This window comes from Mandrillus leucophaeus, unplaced genomic scaffold (assembly GCF_000951045.1).
Source record: "Mandrillus leucophaeus isolate KB7577 unplaced genomic scaffold, Mleu.le_1.0 Scaffold401, whole genome shotgun sequence".
In the NCBI taxonomy this organism is placed as follows: Eukaryota; Metazoa; Chordata; class Mammalia; order Primates; family Cercopithecidae; genus Mandrillus; species Mandrillus leucophaeus.
This window is the reverse complement of record NW_012104266.1, coordinates 699,412-726,681: the sequence shown is the minus strand read 5'-3', so window position 1 is coordinate 726,681 and position 27,270 is coordinate 699,412. Positions and strand designations below refer to the sequence as shown.

Genomic DNA, 27,270 nt, shown 5'->3' with positions numbered 1-27,270 from the left:
TATGGCTGAGTAGTATCTCCTTCACTTATTCTTCTTTTGATGCTTGTCCTGTCTTTATGTAGATCTGAGTTTCTGACCTATATCATTTTCCTTCTCTCTAAATAACTTCTTTTAACATTTCTTACAAGGAAATCTACTGGCAACAAATTCCTTCAACTTTCTTTGTCTGAGAGGTTTTTTCTTTTAATTTAATTTTTAATTTTTTCTGGGTACATAGTAGATGTATATATTTATGGGCTACTTGCGATATTTTGATACAAGCATACAATGTGTAATAATCACTTCAGGGTACATGGGGTATCCATCACCTCAAACATTTATTAATTATACACTTTTAGTTATTTTTAAATGTACAATTAAATTACTTTTTACTATAGTCATCTTGCTGTGCTAGAAAATACTAGGTCTTATACAGTCTTCCTAACTATTTCTTTGTACCCATTAACCATCCTCCCTTCCTTCTACCCCCCACAACCCTTCCCAGCCTCTGGTAGCCATTGTTCTACTCTCTATCTCCATGAGTTAAATTGTTTTAATTTTTGGCTCACACAAATAAGTGAGAACATGTGAAGTTTGTCTTTCTGTGCCTGGCTTATTTCATTTAGCATAATGACCTCCAGTTGCATCCAAGTTGTTGAAAATGACAGAATCTCAAGTCTTTTCTATGGCCGAATAGTCCTCCATTGTGTATATGTACCACATTTTCTTTATCCATTCATCTGTTGATGGACACTCAGATTGCTTCTGAATCTTGGCCATTGTGAATAGTGCTGCAACAAACATTTGAGTGCACATATCTAGTTGATATACTGACTATCTCTTCCTTCCTTCTGTCCAGTCTTCCTTTTAGTGAAGGTGATTTTCTCTGGTGGTATGATTTAACTTCTTTATTTTATTTTTTTGTGTATCTGTTTTATGTAATTTTTTTATTTGAGGTTATCATGAGGCTTGCAAATAATATCTTATAACCCATTATTTTAATCTGATGACTTAACACTGCTTGCGTAAACAAATTAACTACTGACAAGCAAAAGAAAAAACTAATACAAATTCTACAGTTTAACTTCTTCCCCTCACTTTTTAACTTTTTGTTGTTTCTATTTATATCTTATACTGTCTATGTCTTGAAAAGTTGTTATATTTATTGTTTTTTGGTTGATTCTTCTTTTAGTTTTTTCTATTTGAGGGTAGTTTACACACTATACTTACAGTGCTATAATATTGTGTTTTTTTCTGTGTATTTGTATATTACTAGTGAGTTTTGTACCTTCAGATGATTTTTTCTTGCTCTTCAACATCCTTTCATTTCTGATTAAAGTACACCCTTTAACATTTCTTTTAGGACAGGTCTGGTGTTGATGAAATCCCTCAGCTTTTGTTTGTCTGGGAAAGCCTTTAATTTTCCTACATGTTTAAAGGATACTTTTGCCAGATATACTACTCTAGGGTAAAAGTTTCTTTCCTCCAACACTTTGAATACGTCATGCCATTGTCTCCCTGCCGTAAGGTTTCCATGAAAAAGTTTGCTGCTAAGCATATTGCAACGCCATTGTATGTTGTTTCTTTTCTGTTGCTTTTAGGATTCTTTCTTTATCCTGAACCTTTGAGAGTTTGATAATTAAATGTCTTAAGGTAGTCTTCTTTGGGTTAGATCTGCTTGGTGTTCTATAACTTTCTTGTGCTTGGATATTGATATCTTTCTCTAGATTTCTCTAGTTTTCTGTTATTATCCCTTTAAGAAACGTTCTACCCATGTCTCTTTCTCTGCCTCTACTTCAAGGCCATTAACTCTTACATTTGCTCTTTTAAAACTGTCTTCTAGATCTTGTAGCTGTGCATCATTTTAAAATTCTTTTTTCTTTTTTCCTCTCACTGTGTATTTTCAAATAGTGTGTCTTTGAGTTCACTGATTATTTCTTCTGCCTGATCAGTTCTACTATTTAGAAACTCTGACATATTCTTCAATTGCATTTTTCAACTCCAGAATTTCTGCTTGATTCTTAATTATTTCAATTTCTTTGTTAAATTTATGTGATAGAGTTCTGAATTTCTTCTCTGTTATTCTGAATTTGAATTTCCTCAAAACAGCTATTTTGAATTCTCTATCTGAATGGTCACATATCTCTGTTTCTCCAGAACTCACCCCTGGTGTCTTATTTAGTTCGCTTGGTGATGTCATGTTTTCCTGGATGGTCTTGATGCTTGTGAGTGTTCATCAGTATCTGGGAATTGAATAATTAGTATTATTGTAGTCTTTGCATTCTGGACTTATTTGTACCTGTTCTTCTTGGGAGGGCTTTCGTGGTATTGAGAAGTACTTGGGTGCTGTGATCTAAGCTGTATCTGCATTAGGGGACACCACAAGCCCAGTAATGCTATGGTTCTTGTATACTCATAGAGGTACTACCTTAGTGGTCTTGAATAAGATCCGGAAGAATTCTCTAGATTACCAAGCAGAAACTCTTGTTCTCTTCCCTTACTGTCCCCCAAACAAATGGAGTCTCTCTCTCTCTCTCTCTCTCTCTCTCTCTTCTGAACTGTCTGACATTGGGGATATGTTGATACAAGTACCCCTATGGCCATTACCGCTAGGACTGCACTGGGTCAGACTTGAAGCCAATGCAGCCCTGGTTCTCACCCAAAGCCCACTGTAACCACTTACCTGACTACCACCTATGTTGTTGGTTCAAGGTCCTAGGGCTCTGCAGTCAGTAGGTGGTGAAACCAGCTAGGTCTGTGTCCTCTTCAGGGCAGCAAGTTCCCCCAGGCCCCAGGTGAGTCCAGAGAAGCTGTCCAGGAGCCAGGGACTGGAGTCAAAAACCTTAGAAGTCTACCACAGATGTTCTGTTCTACTGTGGCTGAGCTGGTTGTCAAACCATGAGACACAGTCCTTCCCACTCTTCCCTCCCACTTCCACAGGCCCATGGGGAGTACTGCCAGCCTACCGCTGATGTTCACTTAAAGCCTAAGGGATTCTTCAGTCACCTTGTGGTAAATGCTGCCACCTTGTGGTAAATGCTGCCAGGCCTTATTTCACCTTTCAGGGCAGTGGGGTCCCCTCTGGCCCAGGGCAGGTGCAGAAATACCACCCAAGAGCCAAGGCCTATAATTGGGGATCCTAAGATCCCGCTTGATGCTCTACCCTTCTGTGGCTGAGCTGGTACCTAAGGCATAAGACAAAGTCCTCTTTACTTTTCCCTCTGCTTTTCTCAAGCAGAAGGAGTCTCTCACAATAGCCGCCATAGCTGGGAATGTGGTGGGTCTCACCTGAAGCCCCCACAGCTCAGAGTTTCACCCAAAGCCCACTGTGTACTACTTGGGATCACTGCTGATTATTCACGGCCCAAGGGCTCTTCAGTCAACAGGTGATGGATCCTTCCAGGACTGGGTCCTTCCCTTCAAGGCAGTGGGTTCCCTTCTGGCCCAGGGTGTGCATCAAAATGTCATCCAGGAGCTACAACCCGGAATGGGGGTCTCATGCCTCTGCCCAGTGCCCTATCCTACTGTGGATGACCTGATATCCTAGATGCAAGACTAAGTCTTCTTTACTCTTCCCTCTCTTCTCTTCAAGCAGAAGGAAGGGGTCTCCTTTGGAGCCACAAGCTATGCTACCCAGGGGTGGGGAGGGGTGGAACAAGCAAAGCACCTCCTTAGCTACCCCAGCTGGTGTCTCAGTAAGTTGCATGCCCCCAAGTTCATTGGTTCTGAGCCCAGCTCAGCACTAAGACTTGCAGTCTTTGTGGCCTAGACTGTGTTTCAAGTTTATTTAGAGCCCCAGAGCACTTTAGCCCATGATGACGAGGCTTACTGGAACTCAGATTCCAACGATTGGGATGGAAGATTCCCCACTTGCTACAGCTGGTCCAAATGCTCCCTCTGTTAGCGGAAGTTGGCTGTGTTTAGCCCAGTTTTCCTTCCTGCTGTGACAGGGCAGCACTGAGTTCAATGCAAAATCTGATAGTCTCTGCACTCTCTCTATCTCTCTCAAGTGCACAGATTTCTCTGCACCAGGCAGCTGCTGGGGCATAGGGAAGGGGTGGCATTGGTGATTAAAGACTGTCTTTCCTACTCTCTTCAGTTCCTCTTTCAACAATGTGAAGTTAGAACCAGGTAATGTGAGTGCTCACCTGATTTTTGGTTCCTATGAGAGTCCTTTTTTGTGCGTAGACAGTGGTTAAATGTGGTGTTCCTGCAGTGGGGGAGGATGATGGGTGGGCCTTCTGTTCCATAATCTTGCTCCACCCCTGTGTCTGAGAGTCTTTATTTTCCTTCACTTTTGAAATATAATTTCATAAGGTACAAAATTCTGGGTTAGTGGGATTTTCTCTCAACATGTAAATAATTTGCTTCAGTCTCTTCTTGTTTGTGTGGTTTCTGAGCAAAAGTGGAATGTAATTCTTACCTTTGTTCCTCTTTAGGTAAGGTATTTTTTTCCTCAGACTTTTTTCAGAATTTTGTCTGTATATTTTATTTTCTGTAGTTTGAAAATGAAATGTCTACATGTCATTTTTTTGTCATTTGTCCTGTTTGATGTTCTGAGCTTCCTGAATCTGTGATTTTATATATATGACATTAATTTCGGGAAATTCTTAGTCGTATTATTTCAAGTACTACTTCTGTTCCATTACCTATTCTTCTCCTTCTGGTATTCCCATTACATATATGTTACACCTTTTGTAGTTGTCTCACAGTCCTTGGATATTCTGTTGTATTTTTTTTAGTCTTTGTTCTCTTTGCTTTTCAGTTTGGGAGGTTTCTGTTTATATACCCTCAAGCTCAGAGACTTTTTTCCCTCAATTTTGTTCAATCTACTAATAAGACCATCAAAGGTTTTCTCATTTCTGTTACAGTGTTTTTGATCACTAGTATTCTTTTTTGGTTCTTAGAATTTCCATCTCTCTGATTACTTTGCTGATCTGCCCTTGCATGCTATCTACTTTTTATCCATTAGAGCCCTTACAATAATTATCATAATCATGACCAATTATCATAGTTGTCTTAAAATCCCTGTCTGATAATTCCAACGTTCCTGCTATGTCTAGTTCTAATGCTTGCGCTGTGTGTTTAAATTTTATTTTCTGCCTTTTAGTATACCTTCTAATTTTTTCTTAAAAGCTGCACATGATGTACCAGATAAAAGGAACTACTATAAGTAGGCCTTTAACAATGTGGTGGTGAATTATGGGGAGAGGGGAAGCATTATTATTATTATTGTTATTGACATGATGTCTCTTTCTGTCACCCAGGCTAGAGTGCAGTGGCATGATCATGGCTCACTATAACCTTGACCCCCACCCAGGCCCAAGTGATCCTCACACCTCAGCCTCCAGAGTAGCTGGAACTTCAGGCATGTGCAACCACACCTGGCTGATTTTTACATTTCTGTGGAAATGTGGTCTCACTATGTTGCCCAGACTAGTCTCGAACTCCTGGATTCAAGCAATCCTTCTGCCTTGGCATCCAAAATGCTGGGATTACAGGCATGAGCCACTGCACCTGGCTGGGAAACATTCTTTAGTCCTATGGTTAGGTCTTGGTCTTTTAGTAAGCCTATACCTCTGGACTGTGAACTTCACAAGTGCTTCTCAGGTTTTTTTCTCCCTCATTTAGTGGGACAGGATGGCTAGAGTGGACTGAATTTGAGTATTTCGCTTCTCCGAGATCAGTTAGGCTCTGATACACCCCAGAAGGTCAGGCTGTAGTTAAGCAGCTTCTCGGAGGGCAAGATTTGTTAAGAACAGGGTGCTCTGGCGTGTTTTAAAGTGTTTTGTTTCCTCTGCCCCCTGCAAGATACATAAAGAGATTTTGCTCCAGTATTCTCTGAGTAGCTAACCAAGCTCCTGGAGGCAAAACTCACAAAACTGTGGAGGCCCCACTATGACTGGGTCCTCCTGAGTCTTTTAATTCAGACTTGTCCACACTGAGCCTCCAGTGATTTGTCAGTTACGCTTCAGGTTTTCCTCTCCAGCATTGGGTATCATGGTAGTTTCCACTTTTGAATCTCTGCTCTAGTAAGCTGTGACTCCCTGTCTTTGCCTGTCTCTCCAATCTTTGTGGCAGTGGTTTTTCCTTTTTCCTCTCCTCTCTTATAGGTCCAAAAAGAGTTACTAATTTTTCAGTGTGTTCAGCGTTTTACTTGTTAGGAGACGCTGGCAACTCCCAAGCTCCTTACATGCACAACTGGAAACCGGAAGTTCTCTGTTAAACTTTATGTGCTTAAAGAAGCTTGACAGAGGGGTCAAGAAACCTGGGTCTACTCTTTTCTTCATCTGTAAAATGATGTGTCTGTACAAGATAAGTTGTTTTTTAAACCGCATTCCTCAGAACCCTGGAAATTTTGTGGCACTGCCTCAGGGACTTCCAGGAAGGTGAAGCTCCAAGCCTCCACCCAATCCTCGTTCAACCACAGCAGCTCAACTTTTATCTTTTATATTTTCTTGTATATTAGACTTTTATACAATTTTATTTGAAATAAGGATTCTAGTTCCCCCTCTTCAAAAGAGCTTATAAATCACAGAGATCACCACCTTCTCTCAAGTATTATGACCCTACAATATAAAACCTTGACAGTCATTGAAATCCTTTGCTGATGGTATATGAAGAAGTAGAAGAGAGAAAAAATATGAGGGCACTGGGAATGAGTAACTGTATCCTACAGTGGGGAAGAAGATTGTTGAAATGGTAGATTGGAGTCCTGAGCAAAAAACTTCACAATTTTGCATTTTCTTAGTTCAATTCTCAGGCACAAATGGTGTCCCTTTTTAGTTATGTTTTATAGTAAAGATTTGGAACAGTTGGAAAATATTCTTTTCTTTATTTTTAGGAAGAAAGAAATGGATCGACTTTTGACTTGCCTGAATAGAGGTAAATATCTCCCTGGTTATATTCTTCATCTTGCGTCTATTCTCTGTTGAATTCTCCAAGTACACTGAGCACACTGACTTTAACCTTATGTTTGAGTTAAGCTTCATACTCCTTATTAATGTTTGCCACAGGAATCTATTTTGGTTTCTTCATTCACAAGCAGAGAAAAGTGTGTCACCATTAGCATTCATCTCCAAATGTGATTTCAGTTCTGTTTTAATTCCTATTTGTTTTAAGGATATTTCCGTCCCTCTCTTCCTTCCTTCCCTCCCTCCCTCCCCTCCCTCCCTCTCTCTCTTGCTTCCTTCCTTCCTTCCTTCCTTCTTTCCTTCCTTCCTTCCTTCCTTCCTTCTTTCCTTCCTTCCCCCTTCCCTCCCTCCTTTCCTTTCCTTCTCTCCCTTCTTCCCTTCTCTCACTCCCTGTCCCTCTACCTTTCTTTTCTAGTAGCCACTTGATCCTAACCTAAGAATTGAACAAGTGAAAAAGGATCAAGACAAATAAAAATACTCTGAACCCTGCTATTTTTCTTCATAACCTCTGAATCAAATTCAGGTTGTATATTCTCTTATTTTGAAGCTGTCCACCCAAGTCTGTGCCATCTCCCTTATCTACTAATAATTTTTCCATGTCCACTTTATTCAAGCTAATCTCCTAGTTATATCACATTTCTTTTTCTAACTACATGCTTTTTTACATGGCATCCTTTTTAACAGATCTCCCATTTTTACTGTCCATGTACCTCTTTCCTTATGTCCAAAACACACCAAAAAATTCATATCTTAGAAATTCTATCCTACTTATTGCAGTAGTTCAATTTTATGCCTCAAATACCTGTCAACAGGGTGTTAAACATAGCAAAGTGGTATAGAAACCAAACCACTTCTTTTCAAAAGAGAAAAACTTTGCTGGTTGGCATTCTTATATCTCAGAAGGACATGGGATATGTACATGCCTTCTGATAGTGATAGCACATTCTGGTTCTGTCCTGAGCTTGCTGGCTCAGTAAATATTATGCCAGCATGTTGATACTCTTCTAATTCTCAATCTCCAGTTTAGTCTTTTAAATGATTGTTTCTATTCTTTATTTCCTCACATATAAATCATATCTTTCTACCTCAGGTGGTGAATGATTGCACTAATTAAAATTATAAATCTCTCCAAAGACATGTTTGTTTCCCAGAATTTGAGTTAACAACTTCTTGGAACTTGGTAATGATTTTGTCATTTTAATTACTTCTGGTATGCACCCACACACACATACACAAAAAAGAACTTTCTAAATTCAAACTCCTGTGAGACTGTTCTTAAAGCAGGATTAAACAACTTTGCTAGAGTGTAAAATAAAACTATCAGTATCAAATTTTCCTGTTTGATGCAGCCTTTGTGAAACTTTCTCAGCCTTCTGGCGAAGAAGACTTAAGTTTGGAGTCAAGAGTTAATGAAGCTCAGTGGTTTCGAAAAATAGGTAAGAAGAAATTCTGTGGCTGTGGGAAACATTGTGGGGTGGTGGAATCAGACAGATGTGATTTCAAATTCTGGATCTTTCATTTGTAGCTGTGGGTACAGAGATAATAATCTGTTTTATTACTTATAAAATGGAAATAATTATATATACTTCATGCAGTTATTAAGGGTTTTAAATGAAACAGCATTTGTCCTTTGTATCATAGCAGATACTCAATGGACATTAGTTGTGTTCCTTTTCTATAGAAATGGGTCTAAGATTAAACTAATGAACTATAACTACAGATCCCCAAGGTTGTGCTGCTAAACTTGGTTTAGAATACTTAATTAATTAATTTTTTTTTTTTTTTTTTTTTGAGACGGAGTCTCGCTCTGTCGCCCAAGCTGGAGTGCAGTGGCGTGATCTCGGCTCACTGCCAGCTCCGCCTCTGGGGTTCACACCGTTCTCCTGCCTCAGCCTCCCGAGTAGCTGGGACTACAGTCACCCACCACCACGCCTGGCTAATTTTTTGTACTTTTAGTAGAGACGGGGTTTCACCGTGTTAGCCAGGATGGTCTCGATCTCCTGACCTCATGATCCGCCTGCCTCGGCCTCCCAAAGTGCTGAGATTACAGGTGTGAGCCACCGCACCTGGCCTGGAATACTTAATTTATTTCTAAGTGTGATTTACCAAAAATGAACTATATACAACAATATGGATGAATCTTACAAACATAATGTTGAGCAAAAGAAACCAGATATTGAAGAATACATATTGTGTTGTTCATTTTATTTATAATTTTTAAAATGGGCAAAACTAACATATGGTGTTATAAGTCAGGATAGTGGTTACCCTGGAAAAGGAGTTGGACTTGAAAGTTGTAGGAGCTTCAGGGTTTCTGGTAATGTTCAAGATCTTTCTTGATGTGGGTGCCAGACGCATGGATATGTCCACTTTGTGAAAATTCATCAAGCTGTACAATTATGAGTTGTGTAATATACTTTATAACAGCTCTATTTCAATAAAATGATTTTAAAACTTGTGGAGGCAGTTACTACAGTGATAAGTAAGCATGAGCAATTAAGCAGCAATGCCACAAAGTGGACCGATTCTACATGAACTTTTCCCTGTGTTATGAGGTTTAATAGGGTTTTAATCCTCGGAGAAAGGGAATGAATACTGCAATCTGACTTCTAAGAAACTGATGCAAATAATGAAAAATAACAAACATCTAAAATATAGACAAGTTTGGTGACTTTAATCTTTTGAAGGTTTGAAAAGGAATGTTTTTACTTTTACTGCATTTTGATTTGGATTTTCCAAGGGGAACGTGATGCTGACTGTTGCCTGACGAGGGCTTCTACTGCTCTTTGGAAGATATGAATCTTTCCAATAATTTTTCTCAACTCTTGATTCTAGTGTACCTTGTTCTTTGCTGAATTTTAACTTACTTTCACCACTGAGAGTTGGTGAGCTCTATTCATTTTGATCTTCATTTTTAGATAGATTTGTGTCACTAAGAATTTTTTTTTTTTGAGACAGTCTTGTTGCCAGGCTGGAGTGCAGTGGTGCCATCATAGCTCACTGTAACCTCAAATTCCTGGTGTCAGTCTTCTGGGACTATAGTTGTGTGCCACACCTGGCTAGTTTTGTTTTGGTTTGGTTTGGTTTTTAATTTTTTTGTATAGACGGAGTCTCTCTCTGTTGCCCAGGCTCGTCCTGAACTCCTGGCCTCTAGCAATCCTCCTGTCTTGGTCTCCCAAAGTTCTGGGATTATAGGAATGAGCCACCAAGCCTGGCCTCAGCTAGGAATTCTTATTGCATGTCCCCAATTTTTAAAAATTCAGCAATACCTCCCTTGGTCATTGGTCTGGTGTTGAAGATTGGAATTGACGAGAGTCTCTAAATTTACCTGGAAAAATTCTTTACAACCTAAAGGTAATTGTTTAAACCTTGAGAAATCCCTTACCGGTATATTAATATCAAAGGCGTAAGTATCAGAAATTGTAATGGTACAGACTAAATGGTAGATTTTCATAATTTCATATTATTATATTATTTCATGTTAATTTCCAGCTTGGAACTTGGCTGTGCAATGTGACAAAGATCCAGTGATAATGAGAGAGTTTTTCATACTTTCTTATAAGGTAAGTTTCTTTTAATAAGTATCTCATGTATGGACCACAACAAGGCTATAACCACTATGGCTATAGTAAAGGGCTAAATATAGACTAGGATTGTCTCTTGATCTAGGAACTTTTAATATATATGTAAGTGGGAATGACCTAAGAAGAATTTGTTCCTTATAGGGTATAGCATAAGAACACGGGGCATATCTCTCTATACCAAAATATCAGAAACATTCATCAGGGAGGCTAAAGTTCTACCATTTAAGACTTATTTCTTTGCCTTTGAAGGGATCTCAGCCTCCCAAAGTCCTATATTAAAATGTCAATATCTTTAGGAGGGGAATACTCTAAGTAGTTGTTAATTACCAACACATTATGAAGAGTTATGGAAATAAGTCTACAAGAACATAGAGTAAGTATCTAGGGACAGCAGGGGCTGAAGAAAGAGATAAGAAACTTAGGCCTCCTTTATAACTTTCCTATAGCAGGTCCTGAGTGTAGTGATTTGTGAGTTTGTTATTTAATTATAAGCATTTTTAAATAGTCGTTGGCCTCCAAGGTAGAGGTTAAATGCCAGAAAGAGGACCAAGTATTGACAGGAGGATAAAAGGAGAACGGCTAAAAGAATATCCTTCATACACATTCAGGAATACACAGTATGATATGTTGAGATCAATTAAATGTTAAGAATTTTAGAGCTAGAAAGAACTATAAAGACAATCTAGCACAACTCCTTCATCTCACATAAGAGTAATCAAAGACCTAAAGAGATGGGGTGTCTTTAAATGCTATTAATTTAATAACAATGACAGTTATGATCACTGAATATTTGGGGAGATTAAGAAATAGTCTTTGCAAGTTTAGGCATAACTGTCATTTTAATTAAGTGAAATAAATTGGTTTTAGTTTTGGCATTTGTGATGGGACTTGTAGGATTGGCGTGTAAGAATCCAAATGGCCTAGAGTTTTATTGTAGTAGCTGGGAGTTTTTCCTAAAACTAGACAATGTTAATGATGAGGTCATGCCTAATGCCTGTCAAGATTTGCCAATGCCTCTTTCAACCATGACAATATACATACTAATTTTGGCTCTATTCAATACAAAGGGGGAAATCTATTTGCCAGGGGAAAATCACTTAGAAATTACAACATAAATCAAGAAGTAAATCACTAGATAGAAATACAAGGGCAAATGATACTACTTGTCACTGGAAAAGATAGGAATACTGTGAAGAAATGAAGCTTTTTATCTCTAGGAAGGTACTAAAAACAATGGAAAATAATATAAAATTGAAAGCATAAATCAGTATTATAATTTATATCATTTCTATGGTGACATGTGCTTTTCCAGCTGAATTTTCTCATTCAAACAGGAAGTTGCTGATTTTCATTCCGATTGTTTGTGTTCACCTGGCAGAATTCTCACTATTCATTGATGTTCTGGTTACTTCTTATCAGATGTCCCAGTTTTGTCCTTCTGATCAAGTAATTCTGATTGCACGGAAAACATGTTTACTTATGGCAGCTGCAGTTGATCTAGAGCAAGGCAGAAAAGCTTCAACAGCTTTTGAACAGGTAATGTGCAACCTTCAAAGAAAAGACAAGAGTTCAGTGTGCTATTTGTTATGTTTGCCTTCCCCGATGCAGTTCTTTTTGATTCTCTTTAGAGAATCCTTTTCTCCACTCCAGCATCATCTTGATTTCAAAAGTTTGTAATGGCTAATTCCTTCCTAAGCAAAGGTTACTTTTGGCATAGCCTCTTCTTTTAAGAAGATTAGATATCTCTTCTTTTAAAATTCCCCTTCCTATGGACCACTCTTTCCAAAAATATTTTTAAATATCTTTTGTCTTTATTGTCTGCCTGTGATTATAGACGGGTTTGGACTCCACTTTTGTTTCTTATCACATGTTCTAAGGAATAACTCATCTATTTCCATAGCTTTGATAGCCATCTGAAATTATTACTTATCTTGTTTTTCTTCTCTCAATTGCATTTGCTTTCTTTTCCCCACATTCTTAAATATCTCATTAACTTAATTTCTACAACACAGAATTCCTTACTTTTGCCTGAATTCCCCTATCAGATTCTTAAATGTTACCCCTTTTAGGAGCTATCAATATCACCATCTCCCATACACCAGATTATTGGTTTGCTTTTAGCTGTTTACCTTTCTTCTTTCAATCTAAGAAAATTGTCTCTAAATCAGATCAATAGCATTTTTGTATGATTTTTAAGATCTAGATCGCTCTGCTTGGTTTCTCTTACCTGGACAAAGAAAACTTCCTAATTTCTCATACTTGTCACCTTCTCTCCTCTCCAAGAGATATAAACCCCTTGCTGTTTATTCTCTTCCTCCTTCCTCTTATTTCATATTGTTCTTTGGATCTGGAACAAACTCTCACCAGATCTATGCCAACTATTTTGCTTCTTTTCCCTTCCATTGTTGAGTGCAGCTCAAAAAACATTGGCACACCAGACACTTTTCTAGGTACTGGGGATACAGAGATAAAGAAGCCAAAGTCCTTGCCTCTGAGGAGAAGAGGAGGCCCTCTTTTAAGAAGTGTTTTTATTTTAAAAGAAGATGGGAAAAGACTCTACCCGCCCCAGAGCAAAATAAACAAACAAAAATTCTACTTAACAGACAAAGGTAAATGTAATTTAATTCTCAATAGGGACTTTTGCTTTACTAAAAAATAGTAATAACATCTTATTTTTATACAGTGCTTTTCAATTTCTAAAAGTTTTTCCTTTTTGGTTGGTAATCCTGAGTTTAATTTTTTTATCTTAGTGAAAAGAGATCAAATTGATGTGAGGGAAATTTCACAAACTCTTAAGTACAATCATTATTTTGTTTGTTTCTAACTACCATTCTTTTTTATTCTGTGTTCTTTCTCATGTACACCTCTGTGTTTCCTCAGAACTCTCTAATCTAGTAACCTTTCTATAATCTTCTTTCCTTTTGAAAGGATGTGTATTTAGATAATTGAAGATGCACTTCTGCCTTTTATCATCTAAGTGTGGTCCCTATGAATCAGACCGTGGTACTCTGTCTCTCTAAAGAATACTTGTTGATTTCTGTTGTATACATCTGCTCCCTGTTCTCTAAACCCTCATAAATGGGAATATTTCCAAATAAGTAACTGATGAAGGAATATAGATGGACTGCATAGTTTTATCAACATTGTCTATACCCTTCTGAGTATGAGTTAGGGGAAAGTGAGGGATAGGTAAAAACATATAGTAATTGTAATTTGTCAAGGAACCACATCTTTTCCTAGAGCAGGAGTGGGTAAACTACTGCCAACTGGCCAAATCAGGCCGCTGGGAGATGTAGTTGAAAATAAAGAAAAATATGTAAAAGAGAGTGTATATGGCTAGGAAAGCCTAAAATATTTACTGTCTGGCCTTTTATACAAAAAGTGTCCTGATCCCTATCCTTGATTATATTTTAACAGACTTATTGAAGCATAATTCACATACCTTACAGTTCACCCACTTAGGTATACAATCTATTGGTTTTGAGAATATTCTCAGAATTGTGCGACTATTGATGCAACTAATTTTAGAACATTTTATCAACCTAAAAAGAAACCCCTTACCCATTTAGCAGTCACTTCTTATTGCCTGCCACCAGCACTAAGCAACTGTCTACTTTCTGTCTGTATAGACTTGCCTGTTCCAGATATTTCATATAAATGTCATCATCATCATATTTTTTACAAATGTCAAATGTTTTTTGTTCTGTACTCTTTTCTGACTGGCTCCTTTTATAAATGCCTAAATAACATTTTCAAGGTTCTTCGTGTTGTAGCATATATCAGTGTTTCATTTCCTTTTATGGCTGAATTATATTCCGTTGTATAAACATATCACATTTTAAAAATCCGTTCATCCATTGATGGACTTTTGGGTTGTTTCTAATTTTCAGCTCTTGTGAATAATGCCATGATGAACGTTTATGTACAAATTTTTGCGTGGAAATATGTTTTCATTTCTTTCAATATGAAATATACCTAGGAGTGGTATTGCTGGGTCATACAGTAACTCTATGTTTCATCATTTGAGGAATGCTGGAGTTTTTCAAAGCATCTGCACCATTTTACATTCCCACCAGGACTGAATGAGGATTCCAATTTCTCCACTTCCTTGCCACCACTTGTTATTATATCTTTTTAATTATAGCCATCCTAGTGAGTATAAATTGATACCTCACTGTGGTTTTGATGTGCATTTCTGTGATGACTAATGATGTTGAGGATCTTTTCATGTGCTTATTGGCCATTTGTATATCTTGTTTGGAAAATATCTATTGAAATCTTTTTGCATTTATTTATTTATTTAGAGATGGAGTCTTGTTCTGTCACCCAGGCTGGAGTGCAGTGGCACAATTTCAGCTCACTGCAACCTCTGCCTCCCAGGTTCAAGTGATTGTCCTGCCTCAGCCTCCCGAGTAGCTGGGACTACAGCCACACGCCACTGTGCCCAGTTAATTTTTGTATTTTTGTAGAGACAGGGTTTTGCCATGTTGGCCAGGTTGGTCTCAAACTCCTCACCTCAAGTGATCCACCCACCTCGGCCTCCCAAAGTGCTTCATGCTCATTTTAAATTAGCCTATTTGTCTTTTTACCACTGAGTTGTAATAATTCTTTATATATTCTTTATACTATACTCTTATCAAATACATGATTTACAATTATTTTCTCCTATTCTGTGGTTTGTCTTTTCCATTTCTTGCTAGTGCCTTTTGAAATACATTTTTTATTTTTATGATATCCATTTTATTTATTTTGTTATCATATCTGAGACCATTTTGTAATCCAAAGTCATGAAGGTTTACCTCGATGTTTTCTTCTAAGATTTTTTATATTTTCAGCTCTTACATGTAGGTCTATGATCCATTTTGAGTTAATTTTTGTGTATGGTATGAGATAGGGGTCCAACTTTATTGTTTTGCATGTGAATATCCATTTGTCCTAGTACTATTTGTTGAGGACTATTTTTTTCCCCATTGAATTATCTTCGTACCATTGTTGAAAATCACTTAACCATAAATGAGAAGGTTTATTCTCAATTCTATTCCATTGACATCTATGTCTATCCTTGGGGCAATACCACATTGCCTTGATAATTATAGCTTTATGTAGTAAGTTTTGAAATAGGAAGGTGTTAGTCCTCCCTCTTTGTTCTTTTTAAAGATTGTTCTGGCTATTCTAGGTCCCTGGAATGTCCATTAGGACCAACTTGTTGATTTCTGCAAAAAAGCCAGCTGTGATTTTGATAGGGGTTGCATTGAAACTGTAGATCAGTTTAGGGAGAATATTAAAGCCTCTGATTCATGAACATGGAATATCTTTCCATTTATTTAGGCTTTTCACTTCTTTCAACAATGTTTTGTGGTTTTCAGATTATAAATTTTTCACTACTTGTTGTAGTCTATTCAGATTTTGTGTTTCCTCTTGAGTCAGTTTTAGTAGTTTATCTTTCTAGAAATTTATCCATTACATCTAAGTTATTGAATGTGTTGGTTTACAGTTGTTCATAGTATTCCCTTATAGTCCTCTTTATTTTTGTAAGGTCAGTAGTGATACCTCCTCTTTTATTCCTAATTTTAGTTATTTGTGTCTTCTCTCTTTTTGTTCTTGGTCAGTATAGACAAAAGTATATCAATTTTGCTCTTTTTGAGAACGAACTTTTGGTTTCATTTTTTCTATTGCATTTCTAGTCTCTATTTCATTAATTCCCACTCAAATCTTCCTTCTGCTTACTTCCAGTTCAATTTGCTTTTGTTTTTACAGCTTCTTAAGGTAAAACTTGGAGTCACTGATTTGAGATATTTTTTATTTTAATATCAACTTTTGCAGCTATAAATTTCCCTTTAGGGACTGCATTAACTGCATCCCATAAATTTCGGTATGTTGTATTTTTTTCATTCATCTTAAAATATTTTCTAATTTTCATTGTGCTTTCTTATTTAACCCATTTATTATTTAGGAATCTGTTGTTTAATTTTCACATATTTGTGAATTTCCCAAATTGTCTTCTCTTGCTGATTTTTAATTTTATTCCACTGTGGTCAGAGTACATGCTTTGTGACTTCAATTATTTTAAATTTATTTGAAGTTTGTGTTATAGCCTCGCATGTGAGCTATACTAGAGAAAGTGCCATACATGAGTGCTTGAGAAGAATGTACATTCTACTTGGGTTAGTGAAATGTTTTATGGCTAGTAGGTCTTGTAGGTTGATAGTGTTGTTCAAGTGTTCTATATCCTTGATGGTTTTCTGCCTACTTATTCTATTCGTTACTTGAAGTGGGGTATTGAAGTCTCCAACTAATAAAAGTTGAATTATCTCTTTCTTTCTTCAATTCTACCCAGTTTTGCTTTATATTTTTGGGGCTCTGTTGTTAGATTATATATATTTATAATTGCTATATATTTCCAATGAATTGGCCCTTTTAACATTATAAAATTTTCTTCTTTGTCCCTAGTAATTTTTTGTTTGTTTGTTTTAGAGTCTATTTTTGTCTGATATTAGTAGTGTTACCCTAACATTCTTATGGTCAATGTTTCCATAACATAACTTTTTCTATCCTTTCACGATCAACCTATTTATTTGTCTTCGAACCTAATATGTATTTCTTGTAGACAGAATATAGTTGGATCATCTTTGTTTCAATATGACAATCTTTGCCTTTTATTGGGTTGTTTAATGCAGTCACATTTAATGTTACTATTTTTATGGTTGCGTAGCAGGGCGAGCCGCAGACAAAACTCCTCAGACACTGAGTTAAAGAAGGAAGGGGTTTATTCGGCCAGAGGCATCAGCAAGACTTCTGTCTCAAGAGCTGAGCCCCCCAAGTGAGCAATTCTTGTCCCTTTTAAGGGCTCACAACTCTAAGGGGGTGCGTGTGAAAGGGTTGTGATTGATTGAGCAAGCAGGGGGTACATGACTGGGGGCTGCATGCACCGGTAATTAGATTGGAACAAAACAAGGTAGGAATTTTCACCGTGCATTTCTATACAATGTCTGTAATCTACAGATAACATAACAGATTAGGTCAGGAGTCGATCTTTAACTACCAGGCCCAGGGTGCGGCGCTGGGCTGTCTGCCTGTGGATTTCATTTCTGCCTTTTAGTTTTTACTTCTTCTTTCTTTGGAGGCAGAAATCGGGCATAAGACAATATGAGGGGTGGTCTCCTCCCTTAGTTGAATTTACTTCTGCCACTTTACCTTTCCATTTCTATATATCTCATGTATTTTTTATTCCTGATTTTCTGAACCTTTACTCTTTTCTTTTGCATTAAGTGAATGTTTTCTAATGTAACATTTTTGTTTTTTTAATGAGTTTTACACAATATTTGAGTTATTTTCTTAGTGGTCACTCTGGGGCTTACAATATAGATCTTAATTTATCAGAATCTACATCAGATTATAAACCCAATTTCAGTGAGATATAGTAATGCTATTCCTATTAGCTGTGTTCTCTTCTCTTTTTTAATGCTATTTTGTTATACATATTACATCTATATATGCTCCAAACACAACAATACATCTTATAGTATCACTTTATAGAATTTTAAGTATTTTAAAGAAACTCAGAGAAGAGGCTGGGTGTGGTAGCTCACACCTGTAATCCTAGCACTTTGGGAGGCCGAGGTGGGCAGATCGCTTGAGGTCAGGAGTTCAAAATCAGCCTGGCCAACATGGTGAAACCCCATCTCTCCTAAATATACACAAAAAATTAGCTGGGCATGGTGGCAGGTGCCTATAATCCCAGTTACTCAGGAGGCTAAGGCAGCAGAATCACTTGAATCTGGCAGGCGGAGGTTGCACTGAGCCGAGATTGCGCCGTTGCACTCCAGCCCGGGCAACAAGAGCGAAACTCCGTCTCAAAAAAAAAATAGAAACTTAGAGAAGAAAGTATATATTATGGTTTCTTATATTAAGCATGTTACTTACCTTTTATGCTTTTCCTCATTTTTTCCTATAGATTAGAGTTACTGTATGGTCTCTGGATTAGTCTGTTCTCTCACACACTATGAAGAAATACCTGAGACTGGGTAATTTATAAAGGAAAGAGGTTTAATTGACTCATAGTTCCACATGGCTGGGGAGGCCTCAGGAAACTTAGAGTCATGGTGGAAGGCACCTCTTCACAGGGTAGCAGGAAAGAGAATGAAAGCCGAGTGAAGTGGGAAGCCCCTTACAGAACCATCAGATCTTGTGAGAATTTACTATCACGAGAATAGCATGGGGGAAACTGCCCCCATGATTGAATTATCTCCCTCCGGGTCCCTCCCACCACACATGAGGATTATGGGAACTACAGTTCAAGATGAGGTTTGTGTGGGGACACGGCCAAACTATATCAGTCTCATTTTCTTACTCCAAAACAGCTTTTTTTATTGTCAAATACATTTCATTTCTATATGTTAGAGGCCCAACAATACAAATACATATTCACATATATGTCTATATATTTTTTTTTAAAAAAACAAGAGAAGAAGAAATATACATTTATATTAATACTATCTTTTATAATTATATAATTAATGTTACCAGTGCTCTTTGTTTTTTCATCTGGATTCAAATTACTGTCTGGCATTACTTGCTTTTCAACCTGAAAGATTGTCTCTTAGCAATGAATTCTCTAAGCTCTTGTTTATCCAGGGACATCTTTATTTCACCTTCTCTGAATAATAGTTTTGCTAGGTATTAGATTATTAGTAGATTTTTATTTTTCTTTGATCACTTTGGATGTGTTGTCCCACTGCCTTCTGGCCTTTATTGTTTTTAATGAGAAATCAGCTATTAATCTTAATCACCCTTATATGTGGCGAGTCATGTTTCTCTTGCTACTTTCAAATTTTTCTTTGTCTTTTACCATTTTATAATGTATCTGGGTTGGATATCTTTGTGTTTCTTGATCCCACCTAGAGTTTTTTGGGCTTCTTGAGTGTGTAGATTATTGTTTTTCATCAAAATTAGGGAATTTTCAGCCATGTGTTTGAAATATTTTTTCTCTTTTTCTCTCCTTTTGGTAATCCCATTATGGGTATGTTGGTGTGCCTAATGGTGTCCCATGTTTTACTGAGGCTTAGTTTATTTTTTTCTTTTTCATTCTGCTCTCATATTTCATAATCGCTACTAATCTATCTTCATGTTTGCTGATTGCTTTCTCTGCTAAGTCAAACCTAATGTTGATACCCTCTAGTGAGTTTTAAAGTTTCATTTATTGTAATTTTCAACTCCAGAATTTCCGTCTGATTTTTATAATTTTTATCCTTTTATTGAGATTCATTTTTGATGAACTTTTTTTTTATCATACCTTCCTTCTTTAAGTGTGGTTTCATTTAGTTATTTGAACATATTTAAAATAGCTGCTTTGAATTCTGTGTCTATTAAGTTTAACATCTGGGCCTTTTCAAAATCAGTTCCTGTTACCTGTTTTTTCCTATGTAGAGGTCACACTTTCCTGTCTCTTTGCATATCTTGTAATTTTCTGTTGAAAACTGGACGATTTAGATAATATGTTGTAGTATCTTTGGGTACTGATCTCCCCATGGGGTTTGTGGATGTTAGTGTTTACTTCTTTATTTGTTTTGTGAATTAGCTATAGGGAAATAGTGAAGTCTATTTTCCCCATAACTGATGTCACTCCTTGGAAGGCACAGTCTTTGCCTGTGCAAAGACTGCTTACACCTCCCTCTGGTAAAGGATGACAGTGATTTTAGGAGGGTTCTTTGTTACTCTTTTCCTGATCTGACCTCTTAAGCTTCTAGATGACCTTCTTCTATTAGTAGCACATGCAGCTGTTAGTCTTGACTAATTGCTAGGTGATTACTCTGTGTGTGTGTGTGTGTGTGTGTGTGTGTGTGTGTGTGTGTGTGTGTGTGTGTGTGTTAAAGTGCTCTTGTGCATAAATTGCCCCACAGCCTGTTCCAATTAAAATAAGACCCCTTTGAAGGAATAGAAATCTTAGCTGTCTCTTCACATACTTCTCTCTATAAACTTCTAGTTGGTCTGTTATTTTCTTCTTAATATCATTGAGCTACCAATATCCTCTTAATTGCTCACTACCAAAATCTCCATGATTTTTTACAGTGTCCTTAGATTTGAACTTCCCCACGCTCTGTTCCAACTAAAGTCATTTCCTTTAGGGAGTGCTATAGATCTATAGGGAGTGCTATAGATCTACCTCTCCTACTGGGCAGAAACTGAACCACTGTTTTGGAGCTAGGGGCAGGGACAGTGGCCCACTTCTGTCAGAATGACAGTCTAACTGTATGAGTGGAAGAGTGGGCAAGAGTTGTAGTCCCTGATATTCTTGACTTGCTGCTCCCAGCGTGGACACTTTAGCCTATAAGCAGCTGAGATGAGAGCTGAGATGAGATGAGATTGAGACCCAGGATCCTGAACTTGCAATGCCTGTGATAGAGCTTTTGCCTTACAAATAGAGGCTGGGTAGAGAAAGAGAGTTCTAGGCTTCTGAGCTATGCTTGTTTATAATAGAGCTTCTACAATAGATATCTGGGGGGATGAGAAGTGCCAGCAGTCTGGCCCTTCAGAGAATCCCTAGCCCAGAAACTGGAGGTAGAGAGAGTCCTATCTTCTTGGCCACACCCACCTAAAGTAGTGCTTACATCACACTGAGCTGGCGGATGGTGAGTGAATCATGGCTTAAATGTCACAGGCTCTTACTGTTCTTACTAAGACTTAGTAGATTTCCTGTAATAAATGTTTCTTCATTTTCTCTACACCCTCAGGGCAATTTCCTGAGCCTTTACATGATTATGTTTTCTAATTTTCACTAGTTACGATGATTGCTTTGCTGAGGAGAGGATCCGTGGAGCTCCTCACACAACTATTCTAGAAGTGTTTCTCTTCTGTTCTAGATTGTTAAAGAAATTGATAATGCTCAAGATTTTTTATTTAATCCTCATTTTTCTGAAACAATAAGGAAATGTGCAAATAGAGGCTAATATTTCTATATAAATTCCAAAATGTTCAGTTTAAACTATCATTTTTCTATTAATTTATTTTTACCTGTTTTTGATGAAAATGATATGAGATTATATTAATTTGCTTAAAGTTTTTTTTTTGTTGGGACTAATTATCGTGTTGCATTGTTGCCAAACAGACTATGTTCCTGAGTCGTGCACTTGAGGAGATCCAGACATGCAATGACATCCAGAATTTCCTGAAACAAACAGGTACAGTAGGAACTGGAAGTTTGGTAACACAGTTTGAAAGGAACTTAGAATCTAAATAAACAAGTCTTTTGTCACCAGAAATTTGTGCCACTGCAGTACTTGATAACCAGTCAAATGTTTTTTTTTTTTTCTGTTGTTTTGTTTTTTTGAGACAGGGTCTTACTGTGTCACCCAGGCTGGAGTGCAGTGATATGATCTTGGCTCATTGCAACCTCTGCCTTCTGGGTTCAAGCAATTCTCCCACCTCAGCCTCCTGAGTAGCTGGGAATACAAGCATGCACCACAACGCCTGGCTAAACTTTTGTATTTTTTGGTAGAGATAGGGTTTCACCATGTTGGCGAGGCTGGTCTCGAACTCCTGACCTCGAGTGATCTGCCCACCTCGGCCTCCTAAAGTACTGGGATTACAGGTGTGAGCCACCACTCCCAGCCCCAATGATTCCTTAAGAGCTGATTTTTTTCCCCACTCTATATCAGTATTGACTCTGTAACATACTACTTAGAATAAGAATATTTTTTACTTTGCTTTATATGAAAGTATATCATTAAATATTTTATTATTGTTCAACATATTATTAATCTTAGATCACTAGATTTAATGTCTAATTTAATCAAGCTTTAACTTTGACTAAATGTAGGCTAGTCTTCACAATCAAGATATCAGATACTGCTAATATTTTGTTATAAAATTATCTAAATAGGCTGGGCGTGGTGGCTCACATCTGTAATCCCAGCACTTTGGGAGGCCGAGGTGGGTAGATCACCTGAGGTTAGGAGTTCGAGGCCAGCCTGACCAACATGGAGAAACCCCGTCTCTACCAAAAATACAAAGTTAACCGGGCATGGTGGCGCATGCCTGTAATCCCAGCTGCTCAGGAGGCTGAGGCATCCTTGAATCACTTGAACTCAGGAGGCGGGAGTTACAGTGAGCCGAGATCGCGCCATTGCATTCCGGCCTGGGCAACAAGAGCGAAACTCTGTCTCAAAATAAATAAATAAATAAATAAATAAATAAATAAATAAATAAAATAATCTAAACAGTAGTAAACCTTCAGAAGTTATATAATATCTTGATACTATTTCCTCATTAAATGTGGTATTGGCTTTTAGGTTTAGACCTGAAGTTTTTACAATGTGTTTTTCTGTCCCTGTTTCAGAATTTGTTAAAATCAACGAATATTCAATTGAATTACATGCTTTTTCAGACTTTATGGAGATAATCATATTTTTCTCTTTTGAACTATTAATGTACTGAGTTACAATAATATATTTTATAAAATTAAGTCATCATTTCATTCCTGGAATAAACCCTATTTGGTCATGGTATGTTATTATTTTAATATGTTGATGAATTCTGTTTTCCAACATTTAGAAATTATTGGTCTGTCACTTTGTTTTTGCTTATGTGTTATGTCTTTGACAGTTTGAGTATCAAATTATAGGAATTATAAGGAAGAACATAAACACATAAAATTTAATTTACTTCTCTTAGTCTGTGACAGTCATTTGAATGAATAAAAACAGCAAAAAGTAAGGATAGAGAAAACCCAAATAAAATACTTATTATAGAAGATTTAATAGAAGTAAACTCTGTAGCCTGAAAATATACTGTGTATCCTGAGAACAGAAAACATATCATCTTTTCGTGTGCCTTTTGAAGTTTTACAAAATTGGTGTCAAGGAGGGCCTGAATAAATTCTAAGACATGTAAATAAAACAAACAACATCATCTGATCACAATGCAAAAACTAGAAATTAATAACGGAATCATTTTTTTGAAAAACCCTACCACCTGGACATTTTTTAAAAACCCAAACTACAGTATACCTAGGATCTAATGGTAGTGAAAATAACTCATACTAGAATTTAAAGTGCTAAAGCAGTGCTCAGAGCGAAATTCATTGCCTCCGTGACTTTTCTTTAAGTAAGTATGTCAGGGCCGGGTGCAGTGGCTTACGCCTGTAATCCCAGTACTTTGGGAGGCCGAGGTGGGTGGATCACATAAGGCCAGGAATTCAAGACCACCCTGCCAACATGACAAAACCCTGTCTCTACTAAAAATACAAAAACTAACCAAATATGGTGGCGTGTGCCCGTAATCCCAGCTACTTGGGAGCCTGAGACACGAGAATCGCTTGAACCCCACAGGCAGAGTTTGCAGTGAGCCTAGATTGTCCACTGCACTCCAGCCTGGGCAACACAGCAAGACACTGTTTCCAAAAAAATAAAAAATAAAAAAGTACGTCAGAATGCTAACTGTCCACCAAAAAAAAATGAATTTCTTCTTTTTTAGGAATACAACTAGACTATAGATAGAGTAGATAGAGAGATATACTGAGATAGAGATAAAGGTCTCTCTATATATACATATTATATATAGTCTAAGTATATTTTTATATATACACACAGCTAGACTATATACAGATATAGGTGTGTATATATATATTCTATATATAGACTTCAGGCAATCTTCAGAGTTTTTTTTTTTTTACTGTCTATACATTACAGAGATTTAATGACTGTAGTTAATTAAGGTGACTAATATCAGAATGAAGGAAAGTAAAATTCCCTATTGGAAAACAGTACCTTATTTCATGAAAGTTTTGTGGTAAAATATATATAACATAAAATATGCTATTTTAAGTATTTTTAAGTGTACAGTTTTACAACCATTACCACTATTTTCAAATTTTTTCATCATCCCGAACAGAAACTCTGTACCCATTAAAGAATTATTTCTCCATTCCCCCTTTCTCCAGCCCCTGGTAACCTCTCATATGCTTACTGCCTCTGTGAATTTACCTATTCTAGATATTTCTTTTTTTTTTTTTTTTTATGAGTTAGAGTTTTGGTCTGTTGCCTAGGATGGAGTGCGGTGGCACAATCGTAGCTCACTGCAGCCTTGAACCCTGGGCTCAAGCTATCCTCCCACCTCGACCTCCTTAAGTGCTGGGATTACAGGAGTGAACCACTATACCCAGCCCTAGATATTTCCTTTAAGTAAATCATACAATATTTGTCCTTTTGTAACTGGCTTATTTCACTTAGAGTAATGTATTCAAGATTCATCCATGTCATAGCATGTGTCAAAATTCCCTCCCATTTTAAGGCTGAATTATATTCCATCATATGGTGTATTAGTCCATTTTCATACTGCTATAAAGAACTACCTGAGACTAGGTAATTTATAAAGGAAAGAGGTTTAATTGACTCACAGTTCAGTATGGCTGGGGAGGCCTCAGTAAACTTACAATCATGGCAGAAGGCAAAGGGGAAGCAAGGCACCTTTTTTACAAGGCGACGGGAAGGAGAAGTGCCGAGTGAAGGAGAAGAGCCCCTTATAAAACCATCAGATCTCATGAGAACTTATTATCACAAGAAGGGCAAGAGGAAAACTGCCCTGGTGATTCCGTCACCTCCACCCAGTCTCTCCCTTAACACATGGGAATTATGGGGATTACAATTCCAGATGAGATTTGGGTGGAGACACAAAGCCTGACCATATCATTCCACCCTGGACCCTCCCAAATTTCATGTGCCTTTCACATTTCAAAACCAATCATGCCTTCCCAACAGTCCCCCAAAGTCTTAATTCATTCCAGCATTAACCCATAAGTCCATGTTCAAAGTCTCATCTGAGACAAGGCAAGTCCCTTCCACCTGTGAGCCTGTAACAGCAAGACCAAGTTAGTTACTTCCTAGATAAAATGGGGGTACAGATATTGGGTAAATACACCCATTCCAAATGGGAGAAATTGGCCAAAACAAAGGGGCTACAGGCCCCATGCAAATCTGAAATCCAGCAGGGCATCAAATCTTAAAGCTCCAAAATGATCTCCTTTGACTCCATGTCTCACATCCAGGTCATGCTGATGCAAGAGGTGGGTTCCCATGGTCTTGGACAGCTTCGCCCCTGTGGCTTTGCAGGGTACAGCCTCCCTCTTGGTTGCTTTCATGGGCTGGTATTGAGTGTCTGTGGCTTTTCTGGGTGCACAGTGCAAACCGTCAGTGGATCTACCATTCTGGCGTCTGGAGGATGGTGGCCCTCTTCTCAAAGCTCCACTAGGCAGTGCCCCAGTGGGAACTCTGTGTGGGGGCTCCAACCCCACATTTCCCTTTCTCACTACCCTAGCATAGGTCCTCCATGAGGACGCCACCCCTGCAGCAAACTTTTCCATGGACACCCATTTGTTTCCATACATCCTCTGAAATCTAGGTAGAAGTTCCCAAACCTCAATTCTTGACTTCTGTGCACCCGCAGGCACAACACCACATGAAAGCCACCAAGGCTTGGGGCTTGCACCCTCTGAAGCAATGGCCTGAGCTGTGTGTTGGCCCCTTTTAGCCATGGCTAGGATGTGACTGAAAGTCACAGTTCCAAGACTACACAAAGCAGAGAAGCCCTAGGCCTGGCCCAGGAAACCATTTTTCCTTCCTAGGCCTCCAGACCTGTGATGGGAGGAGCTGCCTTGAAGGTCTCTGAGGTGCCCTGGAGACATTTTCCCTATTGTCTTTGTGATTAACACTGGGCTCCTCGCTACTTATGCAAATTTCTGCAGCCAGCTTGAATTTCTCCCCAGAAAATGGGTTTCTCTTTTCAGTTGCATTGTCAGGCTGAAAATTTTCCAAACGTTTATGCTCTGCTTCCCTTTTAAACATAAGTTCCAATTTCAGATCATCTCTCTCAAGTTCATAGTTCCACAGATCTCTAGGACAGAGGCAAAATGCCACCAGTCTCTTTGCTAAAGTATAGCAGGAGTGACCTTTGCTGCAGTTCCCAAGAAGTTCCTCGTCTCCATGTGAGACTATGTCAGCCTGGGCTTCACTGTCCATATCACTGTAAGCATTTTGGCCAAAATCATTCAACAAGTCTCTAGGAAGTTCCAAACTTTCCCAGATCTTCCTGTCTTCTAAACCCTCCAAAGTGTTCCAACCTCTTACCTGTTATCCAGTTCCAAAGTCACTTCCACATTTTTGGGTATCTTTATAGCAGTACCTCACTCTACTGGTACCAATTTACTGTATTAGTTCATTCTCGCCATTTTACATTCCCACCAGCAAATGTATCTTAATTTCTCCACCTCCTTGCCAACACTTGTTGTTTTCTATTTTTTATTATTATAGCTATTCTAGTAGGTGAAATAGTATCTCATGGTTTTGATTAGTATTTCTCTGATGACTAAAGTGTTGAGCATCTTTTCATGTGCTTATTGGTTATTTGTATTTCATCTTTGAGAGAGGGAAAGACTTGTCTATTCAAGTTCTTTGCCCATATTTAAAATTGGGTTGCTTTTTGGTGTTGAGTTTTAGAATTTCTTTATATATTTTGTATATTAAACCCTTATCAGGTATATGATTTGCAAATATTTTCTCCTGTATGTTTTCTTTTCACTTTCTTGATAATGTCCTTTGATGTAAGTTTTTAACTTTGATGAAGTCCAATTTATCTACCTTTTCTTTTGTTGCTTGTGCTTTCAGTGTCATGCCAAAGAATCCATTGCCAAATCCAAAGTCATGAAGATTTATTCCTATATATTCTTCTAAGAGTTTTATGGTTTTAGCTGATGTTTGGGTAATTGATCCATTTTGAGTTCATTTTTGTATTCAATGGTGTAG

At 37.7% G+C, this 27,270-nt stretch overlaps 1 protein-coding gene across 2 annotated transcripts in view; it reads left to right on the top strand.

Moving 5' to 3' along the window:
- TEX11 (testis expressed 11) overlaps positions 1-27,270 on the top strand; it is a 360,505-nt gene that overhangs the window by 280,795 nt on the left and 52,440 nt on the right. For both annotated transcript variants that reach the window (XM_011992031.1, XM_011992030.1), the window contains 5 exons: positions 6,824-6,864; positions 8,243-8,329; positions 10,386-10,456; positions 11,897-12,013; positions 21,582-21,654. In XM_011992031.1, the coding sequence (XP_011847421.1) occupies positions 6,824-6,864; positions 8,243-8,329; positions 10,386-10,456; positions 11,897-12,013; positions 21,582-21,654 (389 nt within the window). The remainder of the gene's footprint in view (positions 1-6,823; positions 6,865-8,242; positions 8,330-10,385; positions 10,457-11,896; positions 12,014-21,581; positions 21,655-27,270) is intronic.